Source organism: Coregonus lavaretus (assembly GCF_964263955.1).
Source record: "Coregonus lavaretus genome assembly, chromosome: 16".
NCBI classification, from domain to species: domain Eukaryota; kingdom Metazoa; phylum Chordata; class Actinopteri; order Salmoniformes; family Salmonidae; genus Coregonus; species Coregonus lavaretus.
In genome coordinates this window covers 37,321,728-37,338,619 of record NC_140003.1, presented here as the reverse complement: position 1 = coordinate 37,338,619, position 16,892 = coordinate 37,321,728, and the positions used below count along the sequence as shown (strand labels likewise).

General features: G+C 42.1%; 2 protein-coding genes across 2 annotated transcripts; one reads left to right on the top strand and one right to left on the bottom strand.

Annotated features, from left to right (window-relative positions):
* Positions 1-304: 304 nt before the first annotated feature.
* asb11 (ankyrin repeat and SOCS box containing 11) lies at positions 305-2,810 on the top strand (the record flags this gene model as incomplete). The annotated part of the gene is made up of 6 exons (XM_084179146.1): positions 305-401; positions 1,366-1,445; positions 1,558-1,665; positions 1,784-1,934; positions 2,050-2,373; positions 2,686-2,810. 6 exons carry the CDS (start codon positions 305-307, stop codon positions 2,808-2,810), a joined length of 885 nt encoding a protein of 294 aa, XP_084035272.1.
* Positions 2,811-3,188: 378 nt separating this feature from the next.
* Positions 3,189-16,006, bottom strand: LOC311143834 (gastrin-releasing peptide receptor-like; the record flags this gene model as incomplete). Its single annotated transcript, XM_084179716.1, has 5 exons — positions 3,189-3,242; positions 3,353-3,397; positions 8,794-9,138; positions 9,304-9,649; positions 15,603-16,006. 5 exons carry the CDS (start codon positions 16,004-16,006, stop codon positions 3,189-3,191), a joined length of 1,194 nt encoding a protein of 397 aa, XP_084035842.1.
* Between the last annotated feature and the right edge of the window lie 886 nt (positions 16,007-16,892).

Here is a 16,892-nt window from a genome sequence, read left to right as displayed (position 1 = left end):
GTTCTTACGCCATAAGGTTGTCCTCTGCGCATGTTGAAACACCATACCTTATCACCTAGATATGAGAATACACAGATGTTCCTTTTGTGTGTGTTCGTGTCCATCAGTCTATCGGTCCTATGCTTACCTCTATTGTCATGCAACAGTTCCCCCATTCCACAGAAAGGGGGGTGTTACTCCTCTCCTCAGGGTCGGGGGAGGAGGTAGCTTGGGACCTGATAAGAGGTCTGGGAAGGCCAGACAGGTTTGTGCATCCCACTCATAGCTGGTTCACTCACTGTGGAGGAGGCTGCTGTTTTTAACCATGGCTGGTGTGCAGACGGAGATTGCCCTGTGCAGTCGGCCTTGGAGAGGACCCTTCCACATCTATGGGGGACTGGCATGCAACTCGCTCATGGCTGGTATGGATTTCTCTCTGCTGCTGCTTTGTCAAAGTCAATTCTGTTGAGTAAATTAGTGTTAGGTGAGAGCAAGAAAGCTACAATTTGTCTGTGGTATTGGTGTTGTTCAACAGAGAATGTTTGGTGTCTCGAATAAACACATTATACAGTATGTTTTCCTAAGAGTTAAGAACCAGAGTTGTTTCAGATATTTTGGGATGTTGTTTGAGGCGATGAGATAGAGAAAATGGAAAGAGAGAGCAGTTAGGTCAAGATATCTTGGTGTGTTGCTAGAAGAAGAATACTGTACTCACTGGGGGGGGGGGGGGAAATGGTTGAATCAATGTTGTTTCCATGTAATTTCACCCAAAAAATTCAATGTGATGATGTTGAATCAACTCGGAAAACTGATTGGATTTGGGGGAAAAAGTGAACCATGTTAGGGAATTTCGTCCCCTTTTCACCCAACTTTGAACCTACATCCAATGACATGGTGACATTTTTTTGTTCACAAACCCAACCAATTGTAAATCAAATCTAAACGTTGAACTGACGTCTGTGTCCAGTGGGTAGCCCACTGATGTGTGTCCTGAATAAATATACTGTATATCATTGTCTTAGTGAAAATAAGGGAACCAAAGTCTAGTTTTTGAATACTTCATTATGTGAGACAATGCATTTCCCTCACAATAGGCAAGTGCCTCTCATTTGCACATGAACTCTGCTGGCTGTTCCAGCAGGTTTGTCTGATGCATATTCATTTATTTCTATTGATGAGACGAGCCAGTTAGTATGACCAGCTTGGAGAGAGAGAGAGGAAGTCTGTCTGTGTGGGTGTTTAGTTCTCCCAGCTAGTGTTTTCTGTGATACTGGGGCAGGAACTGGGCTTCAGTGTCTCAGGTCCAGGAGGTTGGTTGTCTGATAATGATGTGCTGTGTTTGGACAGGCTACAGTATGAATGATGTGTGTGTGTGTGTTTGCACAGACTTGTGGTCAGACAGGACTCCTCTCCACGATGCTGCCTACCAGGGTAGACTCCTGATCCTGAGGACTCTGGTCTCACAGGTACACAGTCAAAACGATGTCTTGCAGTATAAAGATGACATACACACACACACTAAACAAAACACACATATCACATACACAACATTAACTCCTCCATCTTCTCCACTCTCAGGGGTTTCCTGTGGATATGCTGACAATGGACAGGGTCTCTCCCCTCCACGAGGCCTGTCTCGGAGGACATTACGCCTGCGCCAAGTTCCTGCTGGAGAACGGGGCCAATGTAAGAATGCAATTTTCTATTACACTCAAACTAGGAAGAATCAAAGATGATAAATTATCGTTGTGTTTTACCAATAAACTAATGCCTCTTCATGTGATTGGTCCCTGTGTGTCTGCAGGGGGATATGGTATCGACTGATGGAGCCACACCCCTCTTCAATGCCTGCAGCAATGGGAGTGTTGCCTGTGTCAGACTGATTCTACAGTACAGCCCCACCACACACCCTGCCCATCACCTGGCATCACCCGTCCACCAGGCTGCAAAGAGAGGTAAGTGTGTATGTGGATGTATTTTATGTGCATTGTGACACAGAATGACCCTTTCATGCAGCATGATGGTGTAATGGTAAACATTGTACTCAGTAAACGTTGTTTCCCTCCTCAGGTCACAGGGAGTGTCTGGAGGTTTTGCTGTCCCATGGATTCCACATAGACCTGGATCTGCCTGGTGTGGGAACCCCTTTGTATGCTGCCTGTCTGGCCCAGGCCACCGACTGTGTGGAGAGACTGCTGGAATCAGGTGTTGATGTGCAGGGTGGGTGTGGTCATGACACACCATTACACGCGGCAGTGCAAGGGGGAGGAGTCAGGTTGGTGGAGCTTCTGATGGACTACGGGGCTGATGGGAGTTGTAGGAATTCAGACGGGAAGACTCCTCTGGAGCTGGCAGCTTGCGACAGGACAGTCAGAACTACAATACAGAAAAGAGGTGAAAATACTTGTTTATTAATGCATTCACCCGCACATCCATGCATACATGAGTCTACCCAAACCTCCCACTGAGAACACACTGTTTGAATCAACGTTGTTCCCACGTCATTTCAATGAAATTGCGTTGAACCAACGTGGAATAGACATTGAATTACGTCTGTGCCCAGTGGGCTGTTACAGTATGAAAGTCTATGTCTACTGATGGAATGCTATCAATATATTTTCCATGTCTGACATATGTCCTTCCTACCTTCCCCTTCTTTATTCTACCTTTTCTCTCCTCCTTACTGCCTCAACTCTTTCTCTCCAGGTCCCTGCACTCTCTCTCAGCTGTGTCGGTTCTGCATTCGGAGGAGTTTGGGACAGGCTCGTCTAGACAGAACATCAGCCCTCTACCTCCCTCACAGACTCCAGGCTTTCCTGCTTTACCAGTAACACTGGAACAGCAACCTTTTTACAAATGTTTGGTAAATTACTTTTTATACTATATAGCAATTTTAATTGACTTTTCAACCTGTTCAATGTTTTTAGCAGTGAGTTGGTGACTGAACTAATTCATGGTTTTGTTTTTCTTGGTTTAATAGAAACTGGGTTGACTGACTGTTTCGTAGCTTTTCTCAGGCTGCTGTATTTTTCTAATAAAATGATTATATTCATCATATCCAAAATAGGTTTTATTTTGTCATAAACCCGCTATGTTGATGTGGACATAAACAGTAGGGGAGCCCCGTCACACACTGTATCAACTCTCTGAACCAAAGCATAGCCATCTTCTTGACAAAAGGAAAGTTGTCTGGGCATTGCGAGTGCATCTCAACAGTCATCAGTGGCTTCCTCGCTTTGCAGCCTTTCCTTCATATGCTTTATCTGTGAGAACAGTGAGAGAAGAGGGGAATTAGGGAGCTGACAGACAAAGGAACAAGGAAAGAGGCATAGGAGAGTGGCGTTTGAGTGGATGGAGAGGTGTGTGTACGTACCTGGTGTGGCTTCAGGGTGTTTCCTCTCCTGTCCTCCTCCTGTGCCTGTTTAGATTGAGATTGAAAAGGTCATATCATCAAATGCCTGATGGCTAATCAGGTCTCATTAAGTTTCATTAAGGAGAGGCCTTCAGCCTACCTTCCTGAAACAGAGATCACCTATAGTTCATTGTCTCATTAACCAAGTTTGGGAAACCCTGATCTACATGATGTATTGATTTGCCTGATAGTGTTTTGTGCAATGTTCTCAGGGATGTGAATGAAAGTAGAACAGAGCAAGGTTCAATCGATTTTCTGAATCAAAGTGTTGAATGACAGAAAATAATCAGTGGGAGTTGATGGAATCACAACATCTTCACATTCTATATGACGACCTTAGGATTTGAGAAAAATAGAACCGAAAAAGAGTGAATAGTAAATAGCAGATGAATAGTCCTACATAGGGCTGTGTCCAGCCTTAAAGACACAAGGTTAAGCTGAATGAAAAGTGAAAACACCATTTTGAAGGCGCACAATACTAAAGAACATATAGCTATTATTGAAACAATCATTGCAAAACGATAATAGGAAATGCATGTCCAAGCTCCATGCCCTCATGAACACCCGAAGAACTGTGTGTGATTGCTAGTGTCTACACAGACATCTAAGGTAAGTGATGTCCATTAAATAAGAGCTTCCTTGATTGGCCGTAAGTGGTTTTGTATGTTGTGTTCTGAGCTCGTAACCATGTTTCAGTAGCTCCTTGTTCAATTTATTTTTCTAGTCCAGTCCAAAGTGAGAATGTCCAGCATGCAGAATAAAGCAAGTAGTTAGAATATTGCATGTTCGCTGGAGGGACATGCTTTCAAAATAAAATCAAAGTTTATTGGTCGAATACACAGTTTAGCAGATGTTATAGCAGGTGCAGCAAAATGTTTATATTACTAGCTCCTAACAATGCAGTAAAATGTCAAACAAGTATACAAATATTCAACAACAAAAAATAACATCTTAAAATGTCTGAACGAATCCAATTAACCCAAATAGCATTGTAACAGTAATCCAAATGCAATCTATATGTATCTACACCGGATGAATTTACACAAGATATACTAAGAATGACATGTACAGCAGTAGCTATATTAGAATGAACTATGTCAAGAATACAGTGTACAAATGAATAGATGGTGTGTATAAACAGTGTAACTACAATGCAATGTACAATAGTAGAAATATTAGAATGAGCTATGTCGAGAACAGAGTATTTAAATACACAGTACAAAACCTCATGGAAAAATATACTGAACAAAAATATAAACCTAACATGGAACAATTTCAAAGATTTGACTGAGTTACAGTTCATATACAGTGAGGGAAAAAAGTATTTGATCCCCTGCTGATTTTGTACGTTTGCCCACTGACAAAGACATGATCAGTCTATAATTTTAATGGTAGGTTTATTTGAACAGTGAGAGACAGAATAACAACAAAAAAATCCAGAAAGACACATGTCAAAAATAAATTTATTTATTTATAAATTTATTTATAAATTTATTTGCATTTTAATGAGGGAAATAAGTATTACATGTGGTCTGTGGTTGTGAGACTGGTTGGATGTACTACCAAATTCTCTAAAACGACGTTGGAGAGAAATGAACATTCAGTCTCTGGCAACAACTTTGGTGGACATTACTGCAGTCAGCATGCCAATTGCACAAGCCCTCAAAACATCTGTGGCATTGTATTGTTTGACAAAACTGCACATTTTAAAGTGGCCTCCTTTTATTGTCCCCAGCACAAGGTGCACCTGTGTAATGATCTGTTTAATCAGCTTCTTGATATGCCACACCTGTCAGGTGGATGCGTTATCTTGGCACAGGAGAAATGCTCACTAACAGGGATGTAAACCCATTTGTAACCTTTTTCTGTCACGCCCTGACTTATGGGACTCTAGTATGTTGAGTCAGGGTGTGGAGTTCTATGTTGTTATTTCTATGTTCTCATTCTAGGTTGTGTGTTTCTATGTTTGGCTGGGTGTGATTCCCAATCAGAGGCAGCTGTCGCTCGTTGTCTCTGATTGGGGATCATACTTAAGTAGCCTGTTGGCATTCATTAGTTGTGGGATCTTGTTCCGTGTTGAGGCTTGTATTGTGTTTAGTCTGAGGACTTCACATTACGTTGTTTTGTTCGTGTGTTTATCTTTATAATAAACATGTATGCATTTCACGCTGCGCCTTGGTCTGACCCGTCCTTCAACGCACGTGACATTTTCTTTATTTTAAATAAGGTTTTTGTGCGTATGGAACATTTCTGTGTGTATGGACCAACACTTTACATGTTGCGTTTATATTTTTGTTCAGTGTAGATAGAATTGCAGGAATTTAGCTTCCAGACCAGTCCAGAATATACATATATACTGTATGTATGAGAATGGTGTGTATAGACAGTATGCAAAATTGAAAAGGTATGTAGAATGAAAAATGTATGCACTCACTAACTGTAAGTCGCTCTGGATAAGAGCGTCTGCTAAATTACTAAAATGTAAAATGTATGTACAGCAGCAGTTATATAGGATGAGCCATGACTAGAATTCAGTATGTAAACATTCTTAAAGTGACAAGTGTTCAATGACTATGTACTGTACATAGGGCAGCAGTCTTTACGGTGCAGGGTTGAGTGCTGGGTGATAGCCGGTTAGTGACAGTGTCTAAGGTTCAGGACAGGGGCCGGCTAGTGGTGACTATTTAACAGTCGGATGGCCTGGAGATAAAAGCTGTTTCTCAGTCTCTCTGTCCCAGCTTTGATGCACCTGTACTGTCTCTGCCTTCTAGATGTCAGTGGGGTGAACAGGCCAGATGTTGGGGAATGTGTTGAGGAAGAGTACAGGACTGCAGCGCAGGACATTGAAACACCAGACCCCACATTTTTTCAACCATTTAATCAACACTAAACATCATAGTGTAGCCTACATAAAAAACTCAATTTTACTGCTAAAAATATAGTCACTTATATATATATATAAATATAGTCACTTATATATATATATAAATATAGTCACTTATTTTAAAAACAAAAACACTTTGGCACTGTAAACAAGACAACACAAGCTTGTTCTACAGTGCCTTGCAAAAGTATTCATCCCCCTTGGCGTTTTTCATAATTTGTTGCATTACAACCTGTAATTTAAATAGATTTTTATGTGGATTTCATGTAATGGACATACACAAAATAGTCCAAATTGCTGAAGTGAAATGAAAAAAATAATGTGTTTAAAAAAATTATAAAAAATAAATAGCGGAAAGGTGGTGCGTGCATATGTATTCACCCCCTTTGCTATACATTTACATTTTACATTTTAGTCATTTAGCAGACGCTCTTATCCAGAGCGACTTACAGTTAGCGCATACATTATTTTATCGAACCCACAACCCTGGCGTTGCAAACGCCATGCTCTACCAACTGAGCTACATCCCCTGCCGGCCATTCCCTCCCCTACCCTGGACAACGCTGGGCCAATTGTGCGCCGCCCCATGGGTCTCCCGGTCGCGGCCGGCTACGACAGAGCCTGGATTCGAACCAGGATCTCTAGTGCTATGAAGCCCCTGAATAAGATCTGGTAAAACAAATGACCTTAAGAAGTCACATAATTAGTTAAATAAAGTCCACCTGCGTGCAATCTAAGTGTCACATGATCTCAGTATATATACACTTGAGTGGTTTAAGGGGAAACTTTAAATGTCTTGGAACGGCCTAGTCAAAGCCCAGACCTCAATCCAATTGAGAATCTGTGGTATGACTTAAAGATTGCTGTACACCGGCGGAACCCATCCAACTTGAAGGAGCTGGAGCAGTTTTGCCTTGAAGAATGGGCAAAAATCCCAGTGGCTAGCTGTGCCAAGCTTATAGAGACATACCCCAAGAGACTTGCAACTGTAATTGCTGCAAAAGGTGGCTCTACAAAGTATTGACTTTGGAGGGGTGAATAGTTATGCACGCTCAAGTTTTCTGTTTTTTTGTCTTATTTCTTCTTTGAATCACAAAAAAAAATATTTTGCATCTTCAAAGTGGTAGGCATGTCGTGTAAAATCAAATGATACAAACCCCCCAAAAATCAATTTTAATTCCAGGTTGTAAGGCAACAAAATAGGAAAAATGACAAGGGGGGTGAATACTTTCACAAGCCACTGTACAAATAAATTGTGATCAAATAAAATGATGGAGTGCAGAGTTGTGCTTTTACAGAGACCAGAAAATACACAAACAACAACAAAATATTCAATTAACCCATAGAGAATTACTTTTTATATTTATCGAACATTGAGAAACTTTGGACAACATCAAACTACTCTTGGACATATTTGTCCATTTTCATCTGACCCAAACAATCAGATATACTGTAGTCTGATCCATACAATGAACTGTACACAGGTATTTATATCTCTTCCACCAATGCTGAGATGTCTATGAGTTGAGATGTCTGTGGGTATGTAGATAGAACGTTTCCAAGCCTTTGATGCAGGGCTGACTACCCCTGGGCAACTGTTGTTAAGGAAGTTGATCCTTCAATGTAGGGTACAGAATTCAAACACTCAACTAAACAACAATCTAATCTGTATCTTTCAAAGCACTGAAGTTGTTGGTGTTTTAGTCAGCTGGAGATATCCCTACAGAACTTTCTTTTGGGCATAGAAGTGTGTAAACATTGGCAGTCGGCACAGCTCCAGTCCCCAACAGCTCCAGTAACATCCATAGGTGTCTGTTCCTCTCATCATTACCTTGTCATCAGCATCTTATTCACACCTGGCTGGGTTGTCATCTTTTCTAACAACTTCTCTAATGGATCAATACAGTTCCAATGAGAAACCAGAACAGAACTGCATCTCCGGAGGACTGAGACCAGTGATCTGTAACTTCGAGATTATTCTGCCACATTGGTTTACATACGTAGCAGCAGCTGTTTAGATGATACATTCTAAACTTAAAATCAGAGGTGTAAAGTAACTAATTACAACTACTCCCATTACTGTAATTAAGTAGCTTTTTTGAGTACTTGTACTACTTGTATTTTTTCTTTACTCAATTGTCTTTTTCTGAGTACTTTTTTTTTACACCAGTAAATGTACTTCTACTTGAATAAAATGTCATTAAAGTAACAGTACTTCTAATTAAGTAGGATATTTCAGTACTCTTTCCAACCCCTGCTTAAAATAAAACACTATGTATCAATCATGGATCATGGGATGCATATACTGTAGCCCAGCATATCAACCATTTAATTCGAATGAAGTATGGTGCTACAATATCAACACTAGGAGTTAGAACACAGTCCTACTACATGGGTTACAGCCATATATTATTCTGTGATTTGATTGGGTAGCAGTATGTCAGTTTTGGAATGTCACTTTCACAAGTCTAAAGCATCATCTTTAGTACAGTCACTACACACAGCCTTCCTGACTAACATGAGCCCCATTGACGAGGCTGAAGTTAGCCAGAGACTGATTGTTGCTCCGCCCCGTGCCCTGAGCGTTACAGCTGATTGGTGGACGGCGGCGGCAGCGGAGCTGCTTGTTGAACTGCTTGTGGAAGCTGTTGCTGAGCAGGTAGAGGGCAAAGGGGTTGACGCATGAGTTGGTAAAGGCCAGGACGCGGGCACACACGCTGGCGATGAAGTGTCCCAGGGACGTGTCCACCTGGCCGTAGTGGTAGGAGCGGTACAGGTAGATCACATGACTGGGGAGCCAGCACACAGCGAACAGACCGACAAACACCAGCACTGTCTTAGCCAGACGCTTCCTAGACTCAATCTGTGGGAATGGTAGAGAAAGCATCAATGAGTTTATGTATTCAGAAGGACTGGACACACACACAAACGCATACACATATTTCTAATTTTCCCATTTTACTATTTCCCATGTCTCATTAAATGATAAACACCTAAACATCCAGTGTCCAGACACACATTCACACACCTGTTTCTTGATGTGTAAGTGTGCCTCCACGGGCATGTCTGAGGCGCTCTGGATCAGGCTGCGTGCGATGAAGCAGTAGTACACAGAGATGATGAGGAGGGGGATGATGTAGAAGATGAGGAAGAAGGCCATGGAGTGGATCTTAGGGTGCAGTTCCCCGGCGTGGGGGTAGGGAGCGCATGTCACAAAGGTGTCGTTGGTCTGGCCGATGTTGAAGGTGTGAAGGTCGGAGAAGACCACCTCAGGAACGGCCAGGGTCATGGAGAAGAGCCATATGGCTGCTGCTCGGAAGCAGAACTTAGCTGTGGACTTCTGGATGTCCATGGGTTTGACAATGGCCTTGTACCTGGGACGAGCAGAAAACTCATTTTATTACATTTAGCAGTTTCTTAGTCATTTAGCACAAGGGTTGAAAATAGATAGGCTATTTAATAATAATAATTATTATTATAATAATGGATAAGGAAAATAAAGTCTAGAACCGATTTCCCAAATGTTACTCCGTTACCAAATATGTTTTATTATGATAATGTATATGAACCCTCAATTTAATTATACATATTCTCTTTTACAGAAAGTGAATAGATCAATTGATAGTGACAGAGCCACACATTGTATAAGATCTGCTAAAAACAACTAAAAAATATAAAATTACTTGCCAAGCAAAGTCCAATTTCTTTGACTCCTCGACTTCAGAAGGTCATAGCTTAGCTTCTGAATCTCATAGAGACAAACCAAATATATTAATTCCCATGTGCATCAGAGTCGCGTCTTCCTCTGGCATTTTACCTCTTGTTTCTAGCCTAAAGCCCCCCTCCCCCAGATCCTTTATCATTAAAGAAACAATTGGCTCACATGGATCAGGATTAAAAGAACCAGAGAACTCAATGAAAAGCAGCTGGTGTTGGTTAATTGAGTCTGATCATATCTATAATGAGAGAATATGGACGCAACATACATAAAGGTACTTCAGGACCATCAAAGAGTGCTAGAATGGCATTTGGTAATGAATGTATAGAAACGAACAACTCTCATAATAAAACATGGATTTCCTGAATCAAAATCCATTGATGAAATCAAATCAAATCAAATCAAATTGTATTGGCCACATGCGCCGAATACAACAGGTGCAGACATTACAGTGAAATGCTTACTTACAGCCCTTAACCAACAGTGCATTTATTTTTAACAAAAAAGTGAAAATAAAACAACAACAAAAAAAGTGTTGAGAAAAAAAAGAGCAGAAGTAAAATAAAATAACAGTAGGGAGGCTATATATACAGGGGGGTACCGGTGCGGAGTCAATGTGTGGGGGCACCGGCTAGTTGAGGTAGTTGAAGTAATATCTACATGTGGGTAGAGTTAAAGTGACTATGCATAAATAATTAACAGAGTAGCAGCAGCGTAAAAGGATGGGGTGGGGGGGGCAGTGCAAATAGTCTGGGTAGCCATGATTAGCTGTTCAGGAGTCTTATGGCTTGGGGGTAGAAGCTGTTGAGAAGTCTTTTGGACCTAGACTTGGCACTCCGGTACTGCTTGCCGTGCGGTAGCAGAGAGAACAGTCTATGACTAGGGTGGCTGGAGTCTTTGACAATTTTGAGGGCCTTCCTCTGACACTGCCTGGTATAGAGGTCCTGGATGGCAGGAAGCTTGGCCCCCAGTGATGTACTGGGCCGTACGCAGTTGCCATACCAGGCGGTGATGCAACCAGTCAGGATGCTCTCGATGGTGCAGCTGTATAATTTTTTGAGGATCTGAGGACCCATGCCAAATCTTTTCAGTCTCCTGAGGGGGAATAGGCTTTGTCGTGCCCTCTTCACGACTGTCTTGGTGTGTTTGGACCATGATAGTTCGTTGGTGATGTGGACACCAAGGAACTTGAAGCTCTCAACCTGTTCCACTACAGCCCCGTCGATGAGAATGGGGGCGTGCTCAGTCCTCTTTTTTTTCCTGTAGTCCACAATCATCTCCTTTGTCTTGGTCACGTTGAGGGAGAGGTTGTTGTCCTGGCACCACACAGCCAGGTCTCTGACCTCCTCCCTATAGGCTGTCTCATCGTTGTCGATGATCAGGCCTACCACTGTTGTGTCGTTGGCAAACTTAATGATGGTGTTGGAGTTGTGCCTGGCCATGCAGTCATGGGTGAACAGGGAGTACAGGAGGGGACTGAGCACGCACCCCTGAGGGGCCCCCGTGTTGAGGATCAGTGTGGCAGATGTGTTGTTACCTACCCTTACCACCTGGGGGCGGCCCGTCAGGAAGTCCAGGATCCAGTTGCAGAGGGAGGTGTTTAGTCCCAGGATCCTTAGCTTAGTGATGAGCTTTGAGGGCACTATGGTGTTGAATGCTGAGCTATAGTCAATGAATAGCATTCTCACGTAGGTGTTCCTCTTGTCCAGGTGGGAAAGGGCAGTGTGGAGTGCAATAGAGATTGCATCATCTGTGGATCTGTTGGGGCGGTATGCAAATTGGAGTGGGTCTAGGGTTTCTGGGATAATGCTGTTGATGTGAGCCATGACCAGCCTTTGTGGTCCTCTGTAGCTCAGCTGGTAGAGCACGGCGCTTGTAACGCCAAGGTAGTGGGTTCGATCCCCGGGACCACCTATACACAAATAAATGTATGCATGCATGACTGTAAGTCGCTTTGGATAAAAGCGTCTGCTAAATGGCATATTATATTATTATAAAGCACTTCATGGCTACAGACGTCAGTGCTACGGGTCGGTAGTCATTTAGGCAGGTTATCTTAGAGTCCTTGGGCACGGGGACTATGGTGGTCTGCTTGAAACATGTTGGTATTACAGACTCAGTCAGGGACATGTTGAAAATGTCAGTGAAGACACTTGCCAGTTGGTCAGCACATGCTCGGAGTACACGTCCTGGTAATCCGTCTGGCCCTGCGGCCTTGTGAATGTTGACCTGCTTAAAAGTCTTACTCACATCGGCTACGGAGAGCGTGATCACATAGTCATCCGGAACAGCTGGTGCTCTCATGCATGCTTCAGTGTTGCTTGCCTCAAAGCGAGCATAGAAGTGGTTTAGCTCGTCTGGTAGGCTTGTGTCACTGGGCAGCTCGCGGCTGTGCTTCCCTTTGTAGTCTGTAATAGTTTTCAAGCCCTGCCACATCCGACGAGCGTCAGAGCCAGTGTAGTACGACTCAATCTTAGTCCTGTATTGACTCTTTGCCTGTTTGATTGTTCGTCGGAGGGCATAGCGGGATTTCTTATAAGCGTCCGGGTTAGAGTCCCGCTCCTTGAAAGCGGCAGCTCTATCCTTTAGCTCAGTGCGGATGTTTCCTGTAATCCATGGCTTCTGGTTGGGGTATGTACGTACGGTCACTGAGGGGACGACATCATCGATGCACTTATTGATGAAGCCAGTGACTGATGTGGTGTACTCCTCAATGCTATCTGAAGAATCCCGGAACATGTTCCAGTCTGTGCTAGCAAAACAGTCCTGTAACTTAGCATCTGCGTCATCTGACCACTTTTTATTAACCGAGTCACTGGTGCTTCCTGCTTTAGTTTTTGCTTATAAGCAGGAATCAGGAGGATAGAGTTATGGTCAGATTTGCCAAATGGAGGGCGAGGGAGAGCTTTGTATGCGTCTCTGTGTGTGGAGTAAAGGTGGTCTAGAGTTTTTTTTTCCTCTGGTTGATTATTGATTATATGGCATCAAAGTTCTGCAAATAATTAAAATAACTTTTGTTAATACAACAATATATATACATATATATATATATATATATATATATATATATATATATATATATTCAACTGTAATAACGGGTGACGGGTGAGGAATGTAAAAGTAATAGCTATTTATTTGCCTAGATTGGGTACATTATTGATATTTCCCTTACAGTCTGGTGTTTTTAAAAGCATGGGCAGGGCAGGGAACTGCAGTGACAGATAGGGTGTTAATGGGTCAGTTTTAATGTGTAGGGTATTGAGTAGGTCGTCTGGGCCTATAAGAAATGAAGACAGTGATTGGACAGCTCTATGGTTGCTAATTAACCTAGATAGGCCAGTCTGCCTGTCTTCACCTCCCTAAAGGAACATTCACTCTCTCTTTCAGCTCTGACTAATTGCCTTCTTAGAACCTTTTGAATTCCAGGTTCAAATGATGAAAGAACTTTGATGGAGAAAGAACTATGCAGGGCAAGAACAGAGATGAGAACATAGTGGAATAGAACAGAACAGAGTACAGTTCAGGAGGCTGCTGAGCAGTCAAACACATGTAGGGGCCGATTCATAATAATAATATGCCATTTAGCAGACGCTTTTATCCAAAGCGACTTACAGTCATGCGTGCAAACATTTTTGTGTATGGGTGGTCCCAGGGATCGAACCCACTACCCTGGCGTTACAAGCGCCGTGCTCTTCCAGCTGAGCTACAGAGGACCACAGACTTAGGAATTTATGCCATTCTTATGCACGCCTTTCCTACGCACTTTTCAGTATTTGGTATTCAGACTTACCTTATTCAGTCGTGTAAAGCGCTCTGCAGGTGTAGCTACCGGAATAAATATAATTCAACCACTGAAAACCCTTCCACTTGCTGGCTAACATATTTTCTCGTGGACTTTTCATTCAATAGGGTTGTTAGTATATGTAGGCCTACAGTATCTTAAGCCTTCCCTTTAAATACGGTGTACCTTTTAGTTAGAATTTTGTCGACAGACTACAATATATCGAGAGAACGGGTTCCGAATATTAAGGATCAATGAAAGAAAGACATGTAAATATACGCATATTCATCTTCATTTCAGCACCAATTGGTAGATTTAAAAATACTCTGATCTTGTAGATTATTTAGGTTTAGAAAAGTGTATATTTAAAAAACAGGTTTGGAGAGCTTTTACACAAGAAAGAAAGAAAACGGTGGTTTGATTCATTCTGAAAATTGCCACATTCTTCAACCCATGGTAATATTGGAAGATTAGTGTACATAGAATTATAATAGGGAGAATATTGTACAATACTATACCCTCGTGGATTGCCTGCACTGACCATGGAATTGTTTGATTACATGGCCAAGTTTTGTTCCATGCGTCAGATTCAAACCGTTACTGCTTGGTCTGGGCTCCATAACGATTTAATTAGCCTACATGTCTTTTTTAAATATGATCAACTGTTACTAATAATCCTCAGCAACAACCACACAGACTTGATGGCGTTTACAGAGGAAGCAAATTAAGGTAAATGAAACAATGTAATTAAATGGAATGATAATGTAGGCTATACCAACTGAAGGGAACTAACAGTAAATTGGCAGTGTAATATGTGTGGTTATTAGGCCTACTGAAGGTGGATACTGATAGTGGATCATATTTAACATGATAGAAATAGGAAACAGAGAAAGTTGGGGTAGCCTATATTTTAGACATTCGAGAGTGCCCATCCCTGGAAATTACAGTGCATGGAGAATGGTGTGATTTCTACCGGACAAAATAAAGTAGATGCTTTTTCAAACCAGCAACCATTCGGTTACTGGCCCAACGCTCTTAACCGCTCCGCTACCTGCCTCTACCTGCCACCCCATGCTTAAGTTAAAGGTCGGAATAAGCATAGAGAGAAAAGTGCATAAAAAAGGAATTAAGTTCCATTTATGCACGCCTAACTCGGGTCGGAATCGGCCCGTTGGTCTACTGTTAAAGGCAACAGTTTTCTTTGCATCATGAGGGCAATTCTAAAGCCATTATCAACACGTGTCTCTGTGTGTCCTGACAAGGTCTCTGTGTGTCCTGACAAGTGATTGAAGGCCCATGGGCCAAAAGTGGCCATTTAAGGAGAATTTATGCCGTTATTTCTTGAGTGGCGCCACAAATGCCACAAGGGGTGCCACATCTATTTATTTCTGTTGACTTTAAATGTTAGGATAACAGAGTTTTGAGGAGTGAATTGATGAATAGAACAACATAAACGATTGGACTTGAATTACATTAGGCCTACACAGAATGAACATGTCATGCATAAACAAGATCCCTCTTTATAGTATGTGAGCTAAACCCCAACAGTTCACTCTCTATTCTGTGAGTTTATCTGCAGTGAACAACATCTGCAACCAGGCTGAAAGTGTAGGCTAGTGTAATAATGTGTTGCCTAATTACACGACTTGCCTGTTCGTGCTACCATGCCTGCCTGTTCATACTACAATGTAGTATTATTATTACAATGTCAAAGAATGGTTTGAAAACTTGAATGTAGGCTGTTCTTTTTATTTTTACTTGAAAAGGTTAATTTAACTTCCCGTCAGAGTGATTGAGAAAACAACACATTCGATGATAAAACCCTTACCTATCTGCAGAGAGGGCAGTGAGTGTGAAAACGGAGACCCCGACGGAGGTGAGTTGGATGAACGGGATGAGTTTGCATCCCACCCGACCGAAGAGCCATTTGTCCGCGAGGTACCGGCTGGCGTCCACCGGAGCGCACGTGACTAGCAGCAGCAGGTCGCCGAGCGCGAGGCTGGACATGAACAGGTTAGGCACCGTCCGCATGGATTTAACAGTGATAAATGTCCTCATTAGCGTGACGTTACCAATAAGTCCAACAATGATTAGAAATCCGTAGACGGTGGCGATAGCAATACCGGGCAGCCAAATGTAGTGCTCCTGGACCTCTCTGTTGACACTGGACACCTGCGATACGTTAAACATAATGTTCTCAGGGTTTAAAACGAATGAGTCATCCAAAGACATAGTTGGTGTCTTTTTTCTAGAAAGTTTGTAAAAAATATATTTTTAAAGTTGCCTTTGGGATGGCTTGCTATTAAATGAAATGTTGTGACTCATAATTGTATTGTGTTCCCAAAACCAATTAAACATAGCCTAATAGCCATCATAAAAAGCTGCCAATCTGAAACTAAATCTTTAAATATCAGGGTTCATCTGTAAAAGAGACCTTGGTCTCAGTATGATTCCTTGATAAAATAAAGGTTGAATAAAAAAACTATATTTTGAATGATGCAAAGGGTTCTCTCATCCCTGAATCAACATCTGTGTGGGGTTATAAACTCACTGACTGCGTACGTCACTCGCGCCCTGCCCTATTCGGTGGAAGAGTTGCGACAAGTGGATGGAGAGACTTAACTCGGGAAATCCGGTCCATCACGCAACCAATGTGCACTACTGGGATGTTTGTTTGGTGCATAGACGTAGGTTTGGTGCGCCTTATTCACCTTCATACTCCCTTTGCATTAACTCAGTCCCAACCCATACCTTAGCCTATACTCTGTCTATGCATTACATTAGCAAACTTACATGACATGCCAGCAACACTACATATCCAAGTATATCTGACCAAATTATGAAAGACAAGCATTGTAATTTTGTGAATTCCGTAAAGTAAGTGTGGAAGAGGTGAAACAATTATTATTGTCTATTAACAATGACAAACCACCGGGGTCTGACAACTTGGATGGAACATTACTGATGATAATAGCGGACGATAGAAGCCACTGCTATTTGCCATATGTTCAATTTACATTTACATTTACATTTTAGTCATTTAGCAGACGCTCTTATCCAGAGCGACTTACAGGAGCAATTAGGGTTAAGTGCCTTGCTCAAGGGCACATTTACGTCA